Source organism: Echinops telfairi, unplaced genomic scaffold (genome assembly GCF_000313985.2).
Source record: "Echinops telfairi isolate 266 unplaced genomic scaffold, ASM31398v2 ScPeMD7_7469;HRSCAF=8507_1, whole genome shotgun sequence".
Classification (NCBI taxonomy): Eukaryota; Metazoa; Chordata; class Mammalia; order Afrosoricida; family Tenrecidae; genus Echinops; species Echinops telfairi.
Window position 1 is genome coordinate 29698428 of NW_022111373.1, and position 20989 is coordinate 29719416.

The 20989-nt window shown below is 38.8% G+C and overlaps 1 protein-coding gene across 1 annotated transcript in view; it reads right to left on the minus strand.

The window, feature by feature from the left end:
* The window catches only part of KCNN2 (potassium calcium-activated channel subfamily N member 2), a 197710-nt gene that overhangs the window by 125561 nt on the left and 51160 nt on the right, over window positions 1–20989 (minus strand). Inside the window, exon 4 of the mRNA XM_030888905.2 lies at window positions 10790–11208. Within this exon, the coding sequence (XP_030744765.1) occupies window positions 10790–11208 (419 nt within the window). The remainder of the gene's footprint in view (window positions 1–10789; window positions 11209–20989) is intronic.

Here is a 20989-nt window from a genome sequence, read left to right on the forward strand (position 1 = left end):
AAAATGAGGACCTAATGTCGGGGATTTAAGTGGAGAGAAAATGTTTTGAGAATGATGTACAAATGCGCTTTACATAATTGATGTGTGTATGGATTGTGATAAGAGTTGTACGAACCCCCAATAAAATGATTTAAAACATGTACACACACACACACACATTACCAGGGAGATTCGGTCCCCTATAGAATGGAGTAGATCTGGCCAATATACAAAGTTGTAGATCTTTGTGGGAGCACTTCCATGAAGAAGCTGGTGGGTTTGAACCACTGATATTTTGGTTAGCAGCCAAGTGCTTAAACACAGTGCCATCAGGGATCCAGTGCAGGGCCATGGCCCATGAAATGTGTCCATGAAGATGGATGGCAGCATAGGAAGGGCTGCAGGGGAACTGACTAGATCAGTGAGGTTGCATTCCTCAGCTGTTCAGCTTCTTGTCTTTTGGCTTGAATACAATCACCGGCGGTATTTTCAAACTGCACTATTCAGGCCAGGATCTCAAAGCATTTGCCAACAAACATAAATCCTCAATATACTCTGAGGAGTCAGACCAAAAACCAAATTACTATCTACATAGGGATGAAGAGAAAATTGAGCTTGAAGGAGTATTGGCTTTTCTTTCCATGAAACTTTAATGGCTAATTTATTTGCCAAACGTTCTCCTGAGCATTGACGCTTTGGAAGCCACAGATGCATGATGAACGCTTTCAAACAGCCGCCTGTTACTTGAAAGGACCCATTTCGAGTTGTGACTCATTTATAAGCCTGCAAATGCTATATCTGAATGCATGAATCAGACTCTGGAAGTATAAGTTTACAAAGTATTACATTACCATCGACCACAAATTACAAATCCATTGATGCGATGCTTAGAGTTTACTTAGCAACAGCTGAAACTTGAAGTAGTATAAAATAATCTAATTATCCTGTATACTTTAATAAGTCAAGATGTCAGCAGGATGTTTCCCCAGCACCGTGATGCATATTTTATGGCAACTTTTGCAAATACTGAAGAAACTTGATCACAGGTAACATGTTTCAAATTTCGGTAAATCAACAGGAAATGATTCCTCCTTAATGATTTTCTCTTAGAAAATCTAGAAATCTAAAATAAAATCCTGGATTCCTGGATGGCAGGCCAAGAGAGTGAGCTTGGACTCTAAAATGTGGTTTTCCTACATCAATCGTATGTAGCCGCTCCTTCCTTATCTACATGGTTACGTTCCAAGGACTAGGCCACTCACTCACTGCCATCGAGTCCACTGTGACTCATGGAGACATAACTATAAGACAGAGAAGAACTACCTTGGAGGCTCCCAAGACTGGAACTCTTGCATGGAGTAGAAAGCCCTATCTTTCTCCCGAAGGACTAGGCAGTTAGTTATGTGAAAATTGGTATTATGCAAAAATGGAGGATAACCATATCAAATCACAATATGGAGGCTATATCATTATATAACTGTCAAATTATATAATTACACAAAGGCTAACTTATGTTTTTGCAATTTATACAACTGTCAAACCAATAACAATCAGTGCTCATCCAAATTGACACGCAACTAACCAGTATTCCTCCCAACACTTACTTCAGTGCCCATTAATGTCAGATGTATGCATTAATGTGCAAAATGGATTTTATTTACTGTTTTTCATAAATGCAAAATGTTGGATACCGAGTTAGTAAACGAGGAGTACCAAAACTGACTGCCGCTAAGTCGGTTCTGCGGAGGACATGACCTTGTCCTCGAAGCACAGTCTTCTTTGTGTGATTATAGCTATCCTATATGAAGATTATAGTATGTGTAGTTTTATTATAGGACCTGATTTGACTATTGTGTTTTAGAAGATACCATGTAATAAGGTTATAAATCACAACCCATGCAATAAAAAAAATGAAACACAATATAGAAGACTAATAGTGATGGAGTTAAAAAAAAAAAGCCAAAGTCTAGCTGGATTGTTCTAATGGAAGAAGTAAAATGTACTTTTCAAACATTGAATATGAAAATTGAAAATCACAAGTGAAACTAACTGTATTGCTCAGGTTGTTTTTGATCATTTAAGTATTACATGCCAAATTTATTTTCATCTGTTAATTTTTAGTGATGAAAAGAAAATAATTTATTCTTAATCATTTTAATGGATTAAGAATCTATGTTAATGCAGTTTAAATTAATAGCTTTTCAAAACAAGTCCCATTGTTTGCTTCTACAATTTTCTGACTTTCGTAAAGAATAAGCCACTCACAAATAATTTTCAGAAATTTTCCCTCTTCACTGAGGCCTATAACTTAATGCATATTTAAATAAGAACAATAAGTTCATTTGGCCACTGAGTCTTAAATAAAAGAATGGATTCCAGTGGCAAAAATAGAACCTAGCAGCAATTGGTTAGATAGTATTACAATGCTTATTTTTCTGCTTGGAAACAAGGTCACCAAAATTCCAAGCTCACTTTTAACCTCCCTTTTGTCTCCATCTCATGGCCACCCAGGCTATGATGAGATGCATATCAAAAAAGGAACGAATCTGTTGAACAAAGAAACACATTCTCAAACAATGAAGGAAGCTGAAATCCCTTTCCACCTCTGAGACTTCCGGCGCCCTAAAAACAGGGCCAAATAAATGTGTTCTCTTCCTCTTGGGGGGTCCCGATGCACACTCTAAGAATGCTTGTAGTAAAAAAGCAAGCAAACAAAAACCGTCTTTATCGTTGCTTAATGCAGCTCTGACCCACTCTGAGCCCTCACAAAAGCAGCCAGTCACTGTCTTCAGGAACAGTGTCCAGTGTGACATAAGTTTGGTGGGACATGTGTCTTTGCCATCTTTAAAATGTTCATGAATATATATTCATGAAAATTCTCCTAAAACTGTCTCATTAAACTTGTTGGTCTATGACCCAGTAAACGTGCCATCAGGCAACAGGGCCAAGCCACACTTCCAGCCAGAATCACAATAGTGTATTCTTGGGCCTGAAGTCGGAACTCAATACAAGGCCGATCTAAAACCAATGAGAAAGTGGGTTACAGACCCCTGGTTGGTCAAATGTAGGCCACAGAAACACTACCACATGACCTGAACTCATTTTTATTATGCACTATGCTTCCTCATGTCACTCACCCTGAAAGAAAGTCAAACATCAATAAAAAGAATATTAAAAGTTGATCTTCAGATAAAGTCGGGTATACATAATAGATGACTCCACTAGGAAGGGTTCCCCTTTCAGAGAGACTGTTTCCAGCCCCGCTGACAAGATCAGGAAATGAGACCCATGGAAGGGGAGGAAGGATGCGTTTGCCATGCAAACTCCCCACAGGCCTGTGCTGCTCACAGAAGGTCTTTCTTTTAGGTGTTTTCTAATTTCCGACAAGAAGATTGGCCATCAGGGCACATCACTTTTCATGTGAAGTGGGTGCTTGGAACAAAGACTGACAGATGAGGTTTATTCAAATTCAAATACCAAGTCAGAGAAGTGGGGAAGTTTTGTGTGGTATAGAGTATGACAACCTCTACAGAACAAAGTGGGGGCAAGGGATAAGCAGCCAGAAAATAAATAGCCAGGTAATTTTCAAAAGCTAGTGATCACAATGCCATTGAGTACATTCTGATCAACCAACAAAAACAAAAAACCACACTCACTGCCATGGAGTCCTTGCTGACTCACGGGGACCTTCTAGGACAGGAGAGAACTGGCCCTGTGAGTTCTGAGATTGTAACTCTTTAGGGGATTAGGAGGCCCAGTGTTTCTCCCTAGGAGCAGCCGGTGGTTTTGAACTGGTGACCTTGCGGTTAGTAGGTTAGTAGCCCAACTCATAACCACGACACCATCAGGAATCCTAGTGATGGCATGTTTAACATCCTAAAAATTATAAAATATGTTTTCTTTGTGAAAAACAAAACAAAATGTTTTTCACATCTTTGTATCAAATAACCACAATCTGGAGATTTTGTACAGCCAAATCAGAAGTATAGTGATAAAACAGTATGGAGATTTTCTACAGGACGGGCTAAAAAAATTTTTTTTTTTTCAGAAAAATGTTATCTTTTGTAGAGTGGGCTGATCCAGCCATTTCGTTTCCAGATTGAAAACTAAAATAAAATAAAATAATGAGTCAAAAGTAAGTCAAGTCAGGTAGTTTTTGAACTGAACCCTAAATTTTCAAGTAGGACTAAATCAAAGGGTCTCACCGATGTGTACTCTGTATGCATCTGCTGGCTACCGACATTCATTTTTTATATGTAATGAACAGTTTTCCTTTTCTTGCCTTTTATGAAAATAGGAACAGTCCATCATATAAGTCTATGCATGCCAAAACCCACACATAATTTGGGCTGCTCAGCTTTGTCCCAGCTTGCCAAAGGCTTTCTGTATTTAATGAAAATGGATTTAAACAGGTTAGATGGACCATTTTTGAAAATTCTGGAATGGGACCAATTTTGAGACTATTTTAATCAACTCTTGGAAAGCAGAAGCCTGAGAGACCACCTATATAGATGACTGTTTCTATCACCACTGTTACCTTCTTTTGCAAGTTGTAAATTTAGGGCAATCTTTATAAACTAAATAATTAGATCTACTGAAGTCTTCCATATTTGTTCTCAAAGTTAAAGGGACATCTGCTTCAGAAAATATCATAAGCCTCTAAATATCATGATTGCTAGGAAACAAAGCATTGCCATAAGGACTATACCTTTCTTTAAAAAGAAATCATTAAGCTTAAAATGCCATGCTTTTGTAGTGAAATTCTCAGCATAGGGCTTCAGAAATATGATTTTTTTAAAAATTATCCAGCCACCACAGAATGTCCAATTAAAGCTGACGAAGTCAATTAACCGGCTAGCTTCAACAACCCCTCCAGATTCCCTAACGCAAAAGAATCAAACTCATTGTCATCTGGTTGATTCTGACTCATAGCAAGTAACCCTACAGGACAGAGCAGAATGCCCTCTGTGTGTGGGTTTCCCAGGCTGTCACTTTTGATGAGATTAAAAACCTTCATGTTCCTCCCAAGTGGTTTCAAACTGCTGCTTTTGTGGTTACCAGCCCAACATACACCACCATCTCCCCAGGGCTCTCAGACTACCTACAATGAGTACAAATAATTTTAAAACAACAAACAAAACCATAAACTGCATAAGGGCAACAAGCATAAGTGACAAAATAGTAACACAACGAATCCAGAAGGTAGACTGGCAATTGATAATGGACTTGAGGAAGCTGAACGCTAGAGCAACAGAGAATACTTAAGTGGAAGACCATTTTGAATGGGACCCAACTCCCTCACCAAAGACTCAAGAATTGTTTGCATCTGAGCAAGTGTCAGGGAGCTTTTGAGTACCTCCTTGAAAGCAAGGCTAATAATAGAGCTTCAAAACGGGGCAGCAGGTTCAAAGACTGCATAAAAGCTGTTTTAATCCTTGGTTCCATCGTCCACTGGATGGCTTGGTGAATGCCCTTTCTCAAGCTAACAGTCAGCAAATATCCTGACTGAGAGGGTAAAACAGAAGGTCTGTGACTGCAGGACACCAAACCCAGGTGAACAGCAGGGCTGCTGTCCTGAAACTAAATAACAAGTGAATGCTTAAATAATAACCGGTAAAGTAAATCGACTGTCTTGCAGTCCATTCCAACTCAGGTGTGTCAGAGTAGAAGCCCTGTGTTCCATAGGGAGTTCAATGGCTTTTTTTCCCTCCCAGAAATGGATCACTAGGTCTTTCTTCCAAGGCATCTCTAGCTGGACCCCAACCTCCCGCCCTTGAGTAAGCAGCCCCACTTGTTAACGGTTTACACCGCAAAAGGAGCGCCTTATTAATTGCTGAAACCTCTGCTTCCTTTGTCTTTCAATTCCCCAAATGAAGTCACTAGAGCCCCTTCATGACAGTTATAAAGCTTCCTTTTCTGTCAAGCAGATGGTCCAAGAAAAACATACAATATGTAAAAATACTGAAATCAGTGTTCCATGTCCTCACAATCTCCCATTAGTGAAGCCCACAGCCAACAGAACCCAGTTTTGAAGAAATGCTTCAATCAGCTCTTTAGTGCTCCAGTCTCAACTAAGGATAGCAAGGATAGCTAGACATTTAAGAAAAACTCTACAATAGAAACCAAAACTGAAACCAATATGCATAGTTTGGAAGGAAAAATATAAGGGGGACACATCATTAAACAGTTACAGAGGGACAACATGGTACATGTGTAAAACGAAAGCATGATGCTGTTTTCTTAAAAATTAGCATTCAATTTTCAGCCAAACAATAGAGAATGTTTTAAGGGGGACAGTGATACCGGTGAAGGACCATACTTTAGAAAATCAATTGTTTATGATCAAAGGGGCAGCATTTGCCTGAGGACAAAGTTCAGAGAAGCTCTGGAAGAAAGCAGCGAAAAGAGGAAACACAGGGATGAAGTGAGATGTGCCGCTGCAGTGTGGGAACTGCAACCCATGGCATGAAACAAAGTCTGCATGAGCTGTTGATTAGCTAAGACATTTGCTTTGTAAACCTTCACTCAAATAACAATAAAAAGGGTTTTTAATGAGCATTCAGAGATTGTAATACTAGAAATTATTATATAATTTCATAGAAATAAAATTTCAATAGAAATTTTGGATGACCCATAAAGTACACCAAATCCAGAGATGAAAAATTATATAAAAAGAAAATAAGAAAATTGGAGTATTAATACAGAAGCACCACTAATCAAACAATAAACATCCTTCTGGTGTTTTATGCTTTCCGCCAAGATGGATCTGACATCAGCAATGATATCTCTTGTTCCATGTCTTCTTCTGAATCCAGCCTGGACCTCTAGCAGTTCCCTGTCAATGTACTGCTGCAACCAGATGGATGATCTTCGGCAAAATTTTACTTGTATGTGATATTAATGATATTATCCTGTTATTGAGCATTCTGTTGTGTCATCTTTCTTTGATATGGGTAGAAATGTGGATCTTTTAGTTGGCCACAGAGATGTCTTCCAAATTCCCTGGTGTGGAGGAGTAAGTGCTTCCAGTGCTTCATCAGCTTGTCAAAACATTTCCATGAGCATTCCAACGATGCCTGGATCCTTGTTTTTGGTTAATGCTTTCAGTGCAGCTTGAATGTCTTTCTTATATGGTCCCTCCTCAAATGGTAGAATGGCAGCTAGTTCTTTTTGGTACTGTTAATCTGTATTCTTTCCATCTTCTCTTGATACTTTTCTCATCTTTCAATATTTTGCCCATAAAATCTTTCAAAATTAAAACTTGAGGCTCGAATTTTTTCCCCTCAGTTCTTTCAGTTTAAGATATGTTGTGTGTGCCCTTCTCTTTTTGGTTTTCTAACTCTCGGTTTTTGAACGTTCCATTATAATACTTGGTTTTGTCTGCTTGAGCTGACCTTTGACATTTTCAATTCAGCCCTTGGACTCCATCATTTGTTCCATTAGCTTGCCTATGCTACTCTATGATGAAGAACAAGTTTCAGATCTCTGCTGACATCTATTATGAATTTTTATTTCTTTCCTATCTTTTAAATGACTCTATTCTTTATGAATATTCTTGATGTCCTCCCACAGCCCGTCTGTCATTTGTATTCAATGCAGTAAATCTGTTCTTGCGATGTTCTTGAAATTCTCATTGGACACACTCATGGTCATATTTTGGCTCCTGTGTATTTGTTTAATTTTCATCAGCTACAACCTATACTTATTTATGAACAGTTGGTGGTGAACTTGTCCCACAAATGTAGTCAATTTGATGACTGTTCCATTTGGAGAAATCCATGTGTATAGTTGCCCTTTGTGTTTGAAAAGGTATTTGCTATGAAGAAATTGTTGGTCTTGAAAAATTCTATCATGCACTCTCCAGCTTTGCTTCTCTCATGAAGACCATTATTTTCCAACTACTGTTCCTCTTTGTTTCCAGCTTCTGAATTCAAATAACTAATACATGCATTTTGACTGCATATTTGGTCATCCGACTGAAGATGTTGATAGGATTTTTCAATTTCTTCATCCCTAGCTTTAGTGTTTGGTGCACAAATTTGAAAGATAGTAGTATTGACGGGATTTCCTTGAATGTGGATAGGCATTATTGTATCATGGACAGCACTGTGTGTACTTCATGATAGATTTTGGAAAGTCCTTTTTGACAATAAATGCAATGCCATTCCTCTTGATTATGTCATTCCCAATACAGTAAATCAAGTGATTTTCTGATTAAAAATGGCCAACACCAGTCCATTTCAGCATTCCATTTCATTTTTTATGAATTCCAATTTTTTTCTAGCTTCACATTTCATACAACTCAAGTTCCAATTATTGGTAGAATTTTGCAGCTGCTTCTTCTTCATTTGAAACATGCTCCACCAGCACATGAGGGTCTCGAAGGCTTTTCCTGTGCAGGCTTTACTCCATCTATGTCAGTAGGGTTGACTCCTTTGAGAAGGAAGCTCTTCCTCGGACACAGTTTGAGAGCCTGAAGAGCTCAGCATCTGGCACCCCCTCTGGCACGGTTCTGCTTCTGTTCACAAGGCTGTCAGTATCCAAAGGGGAGAGCTGATTTCTTTTACAGAGCCTGTCCTTAGAGTAGAAGCTCCTCTGAAACCAGTGACCCTGCTGTCATTTGAAAGACCAGTGGTATTTCTTCAAGCAGCAAAAGGTACAAGCCGAAACAGTATGACAAACTGACAGACACGAGGAGCCCTGGTTGGACAGTGACTACGTAGTGGGCTGCTAACTCCAAGGTTAGCGATTCAAAACCACCAGCGGCTCCTCAAGAGAAAGACAGGCTTCCTGTTCCTATAAAGAGTTACAGTTTCAGAAATCCACAGGGGCAATTCTACCCTGTCCTGTAGGGTCACTATGAGTCGGCAAGGACTCCATGACAGTGAGTTTGTTTTTGTTTTGCTTTAAATGTTTATCACAATGTTGCTCTTTGGTCTAGTTGTGAGGGTCTCTGCTCTCTTCCTGATGAGGTATAATCCACACTGAAGGTGGTAGTCTTCATCTTCATCAGCAAGGATTTTCACTCCTCTTCACTGTTAGGAACCAAGGTTGCATCATCTATATTTTGCATCTTGTTGAGCCTTTCCAACCAAGATGCCATCATACAGTGTAGCATCTCAGATTACTTGCTCAGCATAAAGATTGAACAAGTGTGGAGAAAAGATACCATTTTGTTGCATATCATTCCCGATTTGAAATCATACGTTGTCCCCTTGTTTTGTTCAAATTACTACTTTTTGGTAGTAATTCCCAGCGAGCACAGATTCCTAAGCATACATCATTGCTTTCATGACTGTGGTTTTTGTAGTCACTAATTTTTGTAGAATCTTACATCATTTTAGCCACATTATTACAATAATTAGTATTTGTGACATCATATCATTTTTTTAGAATGAAGTAGTATAGCACTGAATTTGAGTTTTCATATATAGAAAAATAAAACCTAAGTGATTAAGCAAAAATGAGAAAATTATTAATTCTAGAGAAAAATAAAAGATATGTATAAAAGGCAGGATTATTATAATCTTATAATACTTGACTACATGTGCTATTTACAAAGTCATAATAATATACACACTAAATAGACATCATTGAGATTTAGATAACTTACTGGAATGATGGAGATACAAGTTATTTGAGGGGGTAGAAAAAGGAACATGAGCACATACATGAGATGAAGTAGAAATTTAGCTTTCACACTGGAAATCAATAAATAGTTAAAAACTGAAAATCCAGATATAGCATATAAGCACTATTACCTCAAAATATGGAAAGTGATTACCAAAGGAACAGAATAATTTAAAGTGATTTATTCAGGAAAATAGAATTGGGAATAGAGGGGCAGGGAGGCTTGAGGCTCTGTTCTTTGTAATACCTCTCATGTATATGTATGTATACCCACACTCAAACACACATATATATTTGCTCTTTGAATTATGTGGATGTTAAAAAACAAATATAGTAGAAAAACAGAAGAATTTAAAAACCTGGTTCCTATAAAGAGCAACATTTAGATAATTAACAATCCCAGAAACTTCTGTGCCATTCCATGCCTGCAAATGTCAACATGAATTTTCTTAACCAAGGTGAATAAGATTTTTTTCCACCTCTGATTATAATGGAGTTCCTCTGTTTTTGCTGGTTTATCTAAAGCCCAAGTTTAACATCACTGAAGCTATAACTGATGAGAACTACAGGCACTATCACTGATTAACAGTATTGATACTATTACTGATTATAACTTTGACTCATTGTGCATCTCCTAACTCCTGAGGATATATGTCAAGCTCTAGGCTACCTACACTCTTCAGACAATAAAGCATTGCCATTGCTCACTATATTTTAAGAGTTTAATACAATAAAATTTGTCTATCCTTGCCAGATAGTTATGGAAGCACTTATTATAAATAGGCACTAAAATTCACAAAACACTCTGAGATATTCCCCAATGTTCAGACACGTTGCATCAACACTTTTCCACTGAATTTCTCTCTCTACCATAACCAATCTACCACAGAAAATATTCAAGATTGCCATTCAACAAACATTTTCAATGGAAATCACCTGCAGTAATTATAGATCTCCAAATTCTGACACAGTAATAAAGGTAGCCCTCAACTGAAAAATGGTCAAATTAGAAAGAAAAGCACACAATCAGGAAGCTATTTCTGTCTACAAAAGCCAAAAGAAAAGTTTGTCACGGTCTTTAAAAAGCCCATTATAGAAGCCAAGTTTTCAAGAATGAGGCACTATCTGCTTGAAATCACCACATGGCAAATTGTGTTCTCAGGAAAAGAAACAAACTTACCTTTCACAAGCTCGGACAGTCCATGCGGCAATTATCCATAATGAGATACTAAAAACCAAGAGTACAGTTCCCGGGCATATAGTCATTAAAGTCTTCATAACAAAACGCGTATTGAAGTTTATCTTATTAAGTGCTCCAATGCTTCTAGAGGAGGCATCAGTGAAAAGTTTGCTATGTAACAGCATGACTCTGGCAATCAGATAGAGTCTTAAGAACATTGGTATAGATAAAATAATATCCACATCAGCCGTGGTTGTGGAGGGGGCATAGGAGAAGGCAAGCCGGGCCGTCCATGTGAACGTGTAATTCCCAGGTATGGGATGAATAGCACACACCAGTATCTCCAAGCAGATGAAGAAAATACGCTCATAGGTCATGGCTATTCTCCAGTCATCTGCTCCATTGTCCACCATGAACAACTGGAAAATAAAGTAGAAAGGCAACTTCAGTATGGCATGAATGTGCAGATGTTAAAATTACACAAGAGGTGACTTTTAGCAATCCTGGCATGCTAAAGGTTCTGCTTCGTAAATGCTAGCCAGGTACACGGTTTTTGGAAAATAGCGTTGGCACAAAAACAGAACTACGCTTTGTAAAAATTAAAATACCAATTCGCTATATGGGAGATGAAATTAATTTGGAGTCTGCCCTTCTGGACAGTCACGTGACTAAACACCATTTTAAAAGAAGGAGTCTGCGTCTATCAGGAATGCAATGCAGTCAAAGACGTACTTGCTCGCTCTGCTCTTTCAGGGCCTAGATTTAAACCATTACATTCTTCTAACGACTGACTCGGCGAAATCGATTTGAGTTTCTCCACAATCTGTGGTAACCTAAAAGTAACAATACTAGTATTCTTACAGGCTATCTCATTCTTGGTTTAAGAAAATAAAAATAAGAACACACAAGAGACTACAAAGGAATGTGGCAAAAACATGTCGTATAGTTTCCTCATCATCCCTCTATTTTCTCTCTCTTCTTCTAGCCCCCGTTAGCCTTCCCATGGATTATTATTTTATCATCAATATTTCTTTAATGAAGAGTCCTTCTTCTTATGAACAACAAAAAGACAATAGGCAAAAACACAGAAACACTAAAGAATGCGGCTTTTCCGTAATCAAGTGCAGTCGTTGGCAGTCTGCAGACACCAGAGGCATTCAGAAGACTGCCTTGTGGAGGCAATGGGCCTGGAGGGCCAGGAGAGGAGAGTGGCAGCCCTCCTGCCATGTTGGGAGATCCCCACGCACCAGGAAGGCCTGATTGCTCAAAATGTCCATAGCGCTTCCCCACTGAGAAAGACTGCATATTCTTTCCATTTCTATAAGTAAGAAACATGAAAAGAAGGCAATCTCAAAGTTGCAGTGCATGCTCAAGCAAAGCAAATCACAAAGACAAAGGGTACGGAGGGTTGCCCGAGCAAGTATGCCACATGCTTGGGCACTAAGGGCCCTCCTCTTCAATGTCAAGAGAGTAGTTTCCGACACTTCAAATTGTTGCAAATTCCCATTACAGGCTAGTTATTCTGTAGTTTGTAGTGACTCCCCAGGCCATGTTTCAATGATGTTTCCTCCACCAGGACTACTTTGCAAGTATAGGTTTTGGTGATAAAACTTGTCACTTCTGTCTCATCCCTCAAGAGGGTGAACAACCAACAGATTATCTCATCATAACTATGAAAATTTTGACAAATTGAGTTATAATAATATAATCCTTTAAGCGTGCCTTTATTATAAGCTTTCACTTTAGATCTCGGAATGACAGATGCTCTAGCAGGTGATGAATTCTATTTTCCTGGTAGACAAGGAAAGAAACAGAAGATAAGTAAACCAGGGCCAGTTGACTATAGAACTATACTCGGTCAGTCTCAACACTTGCAACGTCATCTTGGTATAAAGGACTTCAGTTATGTGGACATACAAAGGTTTTCATAGATATAATGATAGATACTTCCTAAAGTTTACCTCGGTGAGTATTTAGGGACTACTCTAGTGGACAGTGACCTACAGTCTATTAAGACATTTATATCTAAAAGAATGGGCCCTCCAAACTGGTTACTTTGAGATGAGATACTTTTTAAAGCTGTTGTCCTCCCTTTCTTTGGAAACTGATCAGGGTCTTATAAGAAAGCCAGGGTAGTGCTTTCAATCCACATTTCAGTTTCTACCAAAAATGTTACTTCACTGCTTGATCATCTGCTTTTCTCCACCAAACTTGGCTCTAAATGACTTGGCAGTTTGCAAAAATGCAAAGCCACCCCCAAAAGGGCTAAGTATCGCCAACGCTCCAGAGCGTCAAAAGAATCTGCACCACAGATTATAAGCACGATTCCAAGAGAGGCGTTTTCACCCCACTGAGAGCAACAGAAGCATAAATGTGGAAAAGGCCATTCCCGGGTACCTGGTACAGAAATGTCAATATTAATGCATAACTTGGGTATACCTGGCCACTTATCTTTTCAGGACTGGTCTTCCTCCCATGAGTCAGAGCGCAGCTTCTACTATCAACTCACACAGCTCTCCAGACACTCAATGGTCTCTTCTCAAGCCCCCTGCTGTGCTCACTTACCTGAAGACGGCCTTTTTCTTTTTCCTTTTTGAATCATTTTGCCGTTTTATTTATCATTTTATTGGGGGCTCATACAACTCTTATCACAAGTCATACATACCTCAATTGTATAAAGCACATTTGTATATTCATTACCCTCATCACTCTCAAAACATTTGCCCTCCACGTAAGCCCCTGGCATCGGCTCATTTTTCACCCCTCCCTCATGAACCCTTGATAATTTATAAATCATTTTTTGTCATATCTTACACTCTCTGACATCTCCCTTCACCCACTTTTCTGTTGTCCATCCCCCAGGGAGGAGGTTATATGTAGAGCCCTGTAATCAGTTCCCCCTTTCTACCCCACCCTCCCTCCACACTCCCAGTATCACTATTCTCACCGCTAGTCCTACTTTGTTCTATTAAACTGGCATTCCATGATGCTCACCTTCCAAACATGATTGCTGAATACAAAGCGGATGCATAAGCAAATGTAGTGAAGAAAGCTGATGGAGCCTGGCTATCAAAAGATATAGCATCTAGGGTCTTAAAGACGTGAGAGTAAACAAGCAGCCATCTATCTTAGAAGCAACAAAGCCCACATGGAAGAAGCACACCAGCCTGTGTGATCACGAGGTGCCGAAGGGATCAGTTATCAGGCATCAAAGAACAAAAAATCATATCATTGTGTGCTCACCTACCCAATATGATCTCCAAAGGCGAATGGGTGCATAAGCAAATGTGGTGAAGAAAGCTGATGGTGCCCCGCTATCAAAAGACTGCCTTTTTCTATTGGGTCATTATCTCACCACTGATATCTCCAGTTGCCTCACTCACATTTACCTATCTGGAGCTTGTCCAGAAACTTTTTAGTCTAAGATCTTATTGCTTTGTGAGAACCAGGCTACCACACCATGTCACCCAGTATTGGTCCCCATGCCTCTTAACATCTACTCCAAACCATCTTATCTTTCCTTAAGGGCTAAATTTGTTCCCTTCTCCGAAAGTTCCCATTTCCTCTCCAATATCTTTTCTCTTTGGGAGGAATGAGTTTTGCTGTGCTAATGTTTCTAAAGGACAGTTCTACTGCACAGATAATGTAGTTTCCTTACTTGCCTCCTCTCAACTTATAATCAAGTTCACACCTCGACTATTTATTAGAACCAAAACAGCACAAGCAGTGGTTTTCAACCTGTGGGTCAAGACCTCTTTGGGGGTCGAACAACCCTTGCACAGGAGTCATCCAATTCATAACAGTAGCAAAATTACAGTTATGAAGTAGCAATGAAAATTATTTTATGGTGGGGGGGGGCAGTCACCACAACACAAGGAACTGTATTAAAGGGTTGAGAATCACTGCTCTATTGGTTCTAAGCCTTCCTTAAGTTGTCATTTCATCATTTCTCACCCATCCCTCAACACACTCCACCTGTTTTTTGCTCCTATAACGCCACCAACACAACTCTTAAAAGTCACTAAATATATCTTACTTATAAAATCCAGTCCTCTGTCAAAGAAATCCCCAAATCTTGGTGCATGGTATAGGAAAGGCTCTGGCAAGGGTGCAGACTAATCTCCATTTTGTACTGAATTAACCGAACTGAAAAATAAGAGGAATTCCAGCCAAGCTCACAGTATTTCTGTGAGTTAGTGGGTTAATCTGCACTGACTCAGATAGGATGAGGAAGAGGGGAGGAAGAATAGCAGCTGCTCTCAGACAGAATGTTTTTGCATAAGCTGTCCCATCTCTAGCCTTGAAAGATAAGCAAAACTATTTTCCCAAAATGTTTTCACAGGCTAGCTCCAGGATAGGACATCTGTAAATTAACTGATGGATGACTTGTAGCTACTAATGTGTGACGTATGGTTACTGTTGCCAGAGCATTTCCTACATAAAAGTCTTCCTCATTTTCTGTACTTTGGAGCAATTTGAAATTTTGTAGATTGTTGCTTAACTGCAATTGCAATATCCTTCAGTGAATCTCTGCCTAAATTGCTCAGAGACTCAATCTTGCTATTTGACATTTGGGGATCAGAATTCTAAGATTCAAAGATGCATTTCTCAAAAAGCCTCCAAAAGTCGATGACCTGGTGCCTTCAATACCAATCTCTCAAGAGAAGCTGGCAGGTCAATAGCCTTTGCATCTCAAGTGTTTTATGTAGCAGCTCATCTACACTTATTGAAGAATTTGTCTCCATTAGTGGAAGTAGGAGAGATTCTGGGTGCAGGGCAAATCGTTGTCCAAGAAGTTTATTATTGCTGTTAGGTGCCATCAAGTAGTTTCTGAATCGCAGACACCCTATAAGCACTACCCAGTCCTCCACCATCCTCACAATTGTTATTATAGTAATTATTGTGTAAGTACTGCTTAATTATTATAGTAATTATTGTTTCAGCCCATCATAGTAGCCACCGTGTCAATATAATTCCTTAAAGACTTTTTAACCTGGCTCAAAGACCAATGAGTGTTTTGGCCATTTTTTGTTCTAAGAGTTTGCCTCTCATCTACAATGTTCTCTGTAAGTTTCCAATAACAATTGAAGGTCAGGACTAGCAATTTCTATGGAACTCTATAAGAATCCCACTTTCTTCTTCTTCCAAGAAAAACTAATTCTTGACCTGGGTTTTTTTAATTACTCAGTGGGGGTGGGGGGAACTTACTATAAATTAGTCTATTAGAAAAATGTACTGAAAAAAAGAAATCAGCAAAGCCTTCACAAAAGCAGGACAACAAGAATAACAAGAAAACACACAACATAAAATGCAAGCCCACTGCCAATGAGTCAATTCCAACTCATAGTGATCCTATACAAGTTTTATAAAGCTGTGAATCTCTATGGGAGCAGTTAATAACCTTATCTTTCTTCAGTGGAGTGACCTCTGACCCTGCACTTAGCAGCTATTGTTCACCAATCAGCACCAGCAGGGCTCCTATAAGGCCTTTTAAAAAGGCAAATTACAATAAATATCTTCTCTAAAAGAGCCTATAAAGCATGGAGAAGATGGGGTATTTAAACTTGATTTCCTATTTCTAGATGGTATTTATAGATTATAACATTTCTTAGCCTGACTTACCGTGACGAATTTAATGATAAACAAGTGCTTATACAAATTAAACAGTCCTAATATTCCTAGGAATTAATGAAAACGAATTCATTCTGATAGAGATTTAATAGTCATATCAACCTTGAGAGCAAAAAGAGTCTGGGATGAGCAGTGAACGAACTAGGCATTGGGTTGGTGCCCACATGGCCACGAACAGCTGCTCCAATGGAGAGAGATGAGGCCGTCTGCTCTCGGAGAGATGGCGGTGGGCATGGTAGAATTTTGGCTTTTGAAAGCAAAATTTTCTAAGTAACTTAATTTGGATATTATAGGAAATATGTGTTATTTTAAGGAAAAGTAATTTTTATTAATAACAATAAATTAAAAATTCACAGTCCTGAAAAAACTTAAATTCCCAAATTCCCACAGCACTAGGAACACCCTAGCACAAAGCAGAAAAAAAGAAAAGAAAAAGTAGAGTCCTTCAAGACAGCCTTAGCGTAAGTGGATAAGCAGCTTTAGAGGTCCTCTAGAAGGTGCTGATACCAAGTCTGCAAGATAGCCGATTGACAGCACAACTGGAGCTGCAGCCATAAGAAGAACACTAACACAAGAGGCTGCCTCTGCGTTCCCAGGCAACCACATCAGACCTGTGCTGCTGGCACATAAAATAATGGAAACACGGCTTGGGCAACTTTTTCTAGAACCTCTGACCTTCAAGAATAGGTACAAAATGAGGATATTAGAGAAACAAATTTGCTGCCTAGGCAGCTAAACAAGAACTTCTGAAAATACTCTTGTGTTTATAAGAATAAAATTCCTACATCAAGAAAACATTGCCATCCACAACAGCTTCACAAAAGCTGAAGTATCTAGGAATAAAAGTAAACAAATAACAAAATATCTGTATAAAGAAAACCACAGAGCGTTGATACAAAAAAACAAAAGAGATCTTCAGAAAATGGAAGATCATTCCATGTTCAAGGATAGGAAGACTCAATATTATGAAAATGTCAATACTACTGAAAGCAATCTAAAATTCAACACAATCCCAATCCGAATTCCTACATCATTCTTTAAAAAATGGGAAAACTAATTACTAATTTCATGTGCAGAGGGAAGCAAAGAATGTCTTAAAAGGAAGATCAGAGTAGGTGGCCTTGTGCTACCTGACCTCAAAACCTACAACACTGCCACAGTTGTCGAAAAGCCTCTATCTACTGTTTGAATAATAGAAATATACACCGATGTAACAGGACAGGAAGCCCAGAAATAAAAGCATCTGCCTAAAGACAGTTGATTTTCGATATAGACCCAATAGCTATTACATGGGGAGGGGACGCCCTCTGCAACAAACGGTGCTGTCAAAACTGGACAGCTGTCTGCAGGAGAATGAAACAGGACCCGAACTTCACCCCACGCACAAAAACAGACTCAAGGGGGATCAGAGACCTAAACGTAAAACCCAAAGTTATCAGGATCATGAATAAGAAAATTGGGACAAACCTTAGTGCAGGAAGTACATGGGTTACCAGACAAAACAAAGAGATCACACACAATGGAAAACATAGTAGACGACCAGAGCCTATTAAGAATGAAACACTTGTGTACATCAAAAGAGTAAAGTGAGAGCCTACGGATTGAGAAAAGACATTTAGCAATGACACAATGAACAAAGGACTAATTACTAGAATCTATGGAATTCTGAAGCACCATAGCAAGAAAAAACCAAATAACCCCCTTAAAAAGTGGACCGGGGGCCAGAATAGACAATTCACAAAGGATGACACCCAAATAGCTAACAAGCACATGGAGAAATGCGCTTATTCACTAGGCATCATGGAAACGCAAATGAAAACGATGAGATAAAAAAAAGATTAAAAAAAAAAGAAAATGATGAGATACCAGCTTACATCCACAATCATAGCTCAATTTTAAAAAACAAACAAACAGAGAAAGGAAATGCTGGAGAGGGTGTGGAGAGACAGGATATCTCATACAATGCTAGTGGGTTTGTAAATGTGTTCAACCACTGCCTAAGACAACTGGCAATAGAAATACCTTATGACCCAGCAATACCATTGCTGGCTGCATACCCCAAAGAAATAGGAGATGGATCACTAACAGATGTATGCTCTCCCATGTTCATTACAGCACAGTTCATGATAGCAAGAAGTTGGAAACAGCCCAAATGCCCATCAGTAGAAGAATGGATAAAAAAAATTGGTATAGACACACAATGGAATACTAAGCATCCCTAAAAAACAGTGATGTAACCACGAAACATCTCATGACATGGAGGGATCTGGAAAACATTATGCTGCGTGAAGTGAGTCAATGACAAAAGTTCAAATACTTATGAGCCCACTGCTGGCGGGATAAACACCAAGATGAAGGCACTCTTCCTTTCAGGTCACGAAAACTGCTCAGCAAGGCTGCCAGGTTGCGAGGTAGATAGTCGCACTAGTGCCCAGAAACCACACACCATCTTCTCTATATGTTTATCTTGAAAACTACTTTGAAAGAGGAACCCTCACTACAGCTGGGATTAGATTTCCAAGAGTGTAGGAAAAGAAGATGACCAGTTGAGGTCCCTCAAACCAGCAGCAATTCCTACCAGAGTGATAAGTATTACTGATGGGAAAACTAGGTCAAGAGGGAGTAAGGTAAGTATACACATCTTGGAGAAGACAGGGCATTTCTGTTGATAGAAAAATGGGGAGCATCAACCTCCTGATGAAGAAATATTGAATAACAGTACTTTTATGGATCCCAAAGGGAGAGTATGCTTGGTACGAGGCTCCTAAGAGGGCACATTGATGCAAGTTTCTGTACACCCCCATAGGGAACAAGAATACCAGGACATTGAACCCTGGATTTTCTAGATGCACAACATACTCCAAAGGCCATCCCAGAGAGATTTGATATGGAAACCCCATTAGATGAACTGGGATCCACCTCAAACACACCTGTACTCGAAGGACAAATTAAAGTCAAAATTACAAGGAGTGCGAAGCAGCACTAAGAGCATAGAATTCTCAAGCTAACATTTACTTACTATTTCAGTGTCCTACCTGACTTATTAAGATGTGTATTATTCTGCAGGCAAGTGTCTGACATATTATTTGCTTAACCAATTCTCATTGTTGTGCAGATAGTTTCCATTCATGTAAGGACTTGATCTGTGCAAGTCAATAATCCACGAATCATGATTTGTAGTTAGCCTACACTTGCTTAATGCTCCTTTCGCATTTCTGTTTTAAATACATGGCCATGGTCTAAATCAAGGACATAATAAACAGAAGGACCTTGCGCTCCAGGGAGACGACAGAGAAGATTTTCTACCATAAAATAACAAATATATCTCTACAGTGAACAGAAGCAGATAGAGAAGAGATTTAGGAATGGATTTGGGGCTTGCCCTTAATTCTAGCTCCAATCTTAGAGCAATGAGTTATTACAGGCATGGGCCTGATTGATACTTGCCTGAAGGAAGTGTAGAAGATATGGGTGCTAAAGCAAAGTGTGATGAAGAAATTGAATGGCACTTAGCTATCAGAACTGGGACCTTTAAAGCTTGTTTTCAAACAAGCAGCTGTCTAAGTGAGATGTCAACTAAGAGCACATGGAAGAAGCACATCAGCCTCTGTGATCCAGAACGAAAAATATATAATCCAAATCCAAAGGAGAGTAGGCTATCAAAGCTTGTGAAATTCTGGTTTCAGAAGGCTATGGATGAAAGTGGGAGCCAAAAATATATTCACATAATCTATACAGAAAATAAACCTCCGGGATTCCCCTATGATCATAACCGATAGATAGGAATAGCCTGGTTATTCAACAGAGAGAATTGAAGAGATGATGATAGTAGATGAAACTGATAACTCTCACTTGATTAGTTAAAGTCTTGTCATTTGACCTCCCTTTGGCTACATTTAGAGCTTAATCTGGTGTTATTTTGTTTTTTCTTTCTTTTTTCTACAGTGGGGATTATCTACGCTGTATTTTGTGATTGTCAGTAGTGTTCTTGACTCTCTGCTATGTATCTTTCTATGTTTTTCAGTATTTCAGTATTAAACCGGGGTCAGGTGAATCTGAAGAGATTAGAATGAGGGTTTGTCCGGGTGTGGCAAGGAGGGATGAGGAAATGGGGAGCTGATATTAATGAGCAGCAGAAGAAGGAAGAAAATGTTTTGAAACTTATTGTGGAAGCAATTGTGCAGCATGGCTTGATATAACTAAACTATTGAATGATACGTTGTCTGCACTATGTCCTAATAAAATGATTTGGGAGAAAAAAGAACAAAATTCCTCAAATTTCTTTATTTATAACTCTAACTTTCATGAATTTACTTTTTAAAAAATTTCAAAGCCTCAAAAATGAGCTCAACAGAAGAGATTGGAACATTGGAAAAGACTAAACTACTTATCAAATATAAGTTTGAAGGAAATTAATTTAGTTTCTGCTTTTTAAAATACAGTGGCCAATTTAAACATATACAAATGAATTAAGATTAACTGATTATTTTCTTATCATACTCCAGAGAAAATATATCGTGATACTTAGGATTAATAATAATTACATTAATTTTTAGTATTAAAAATATT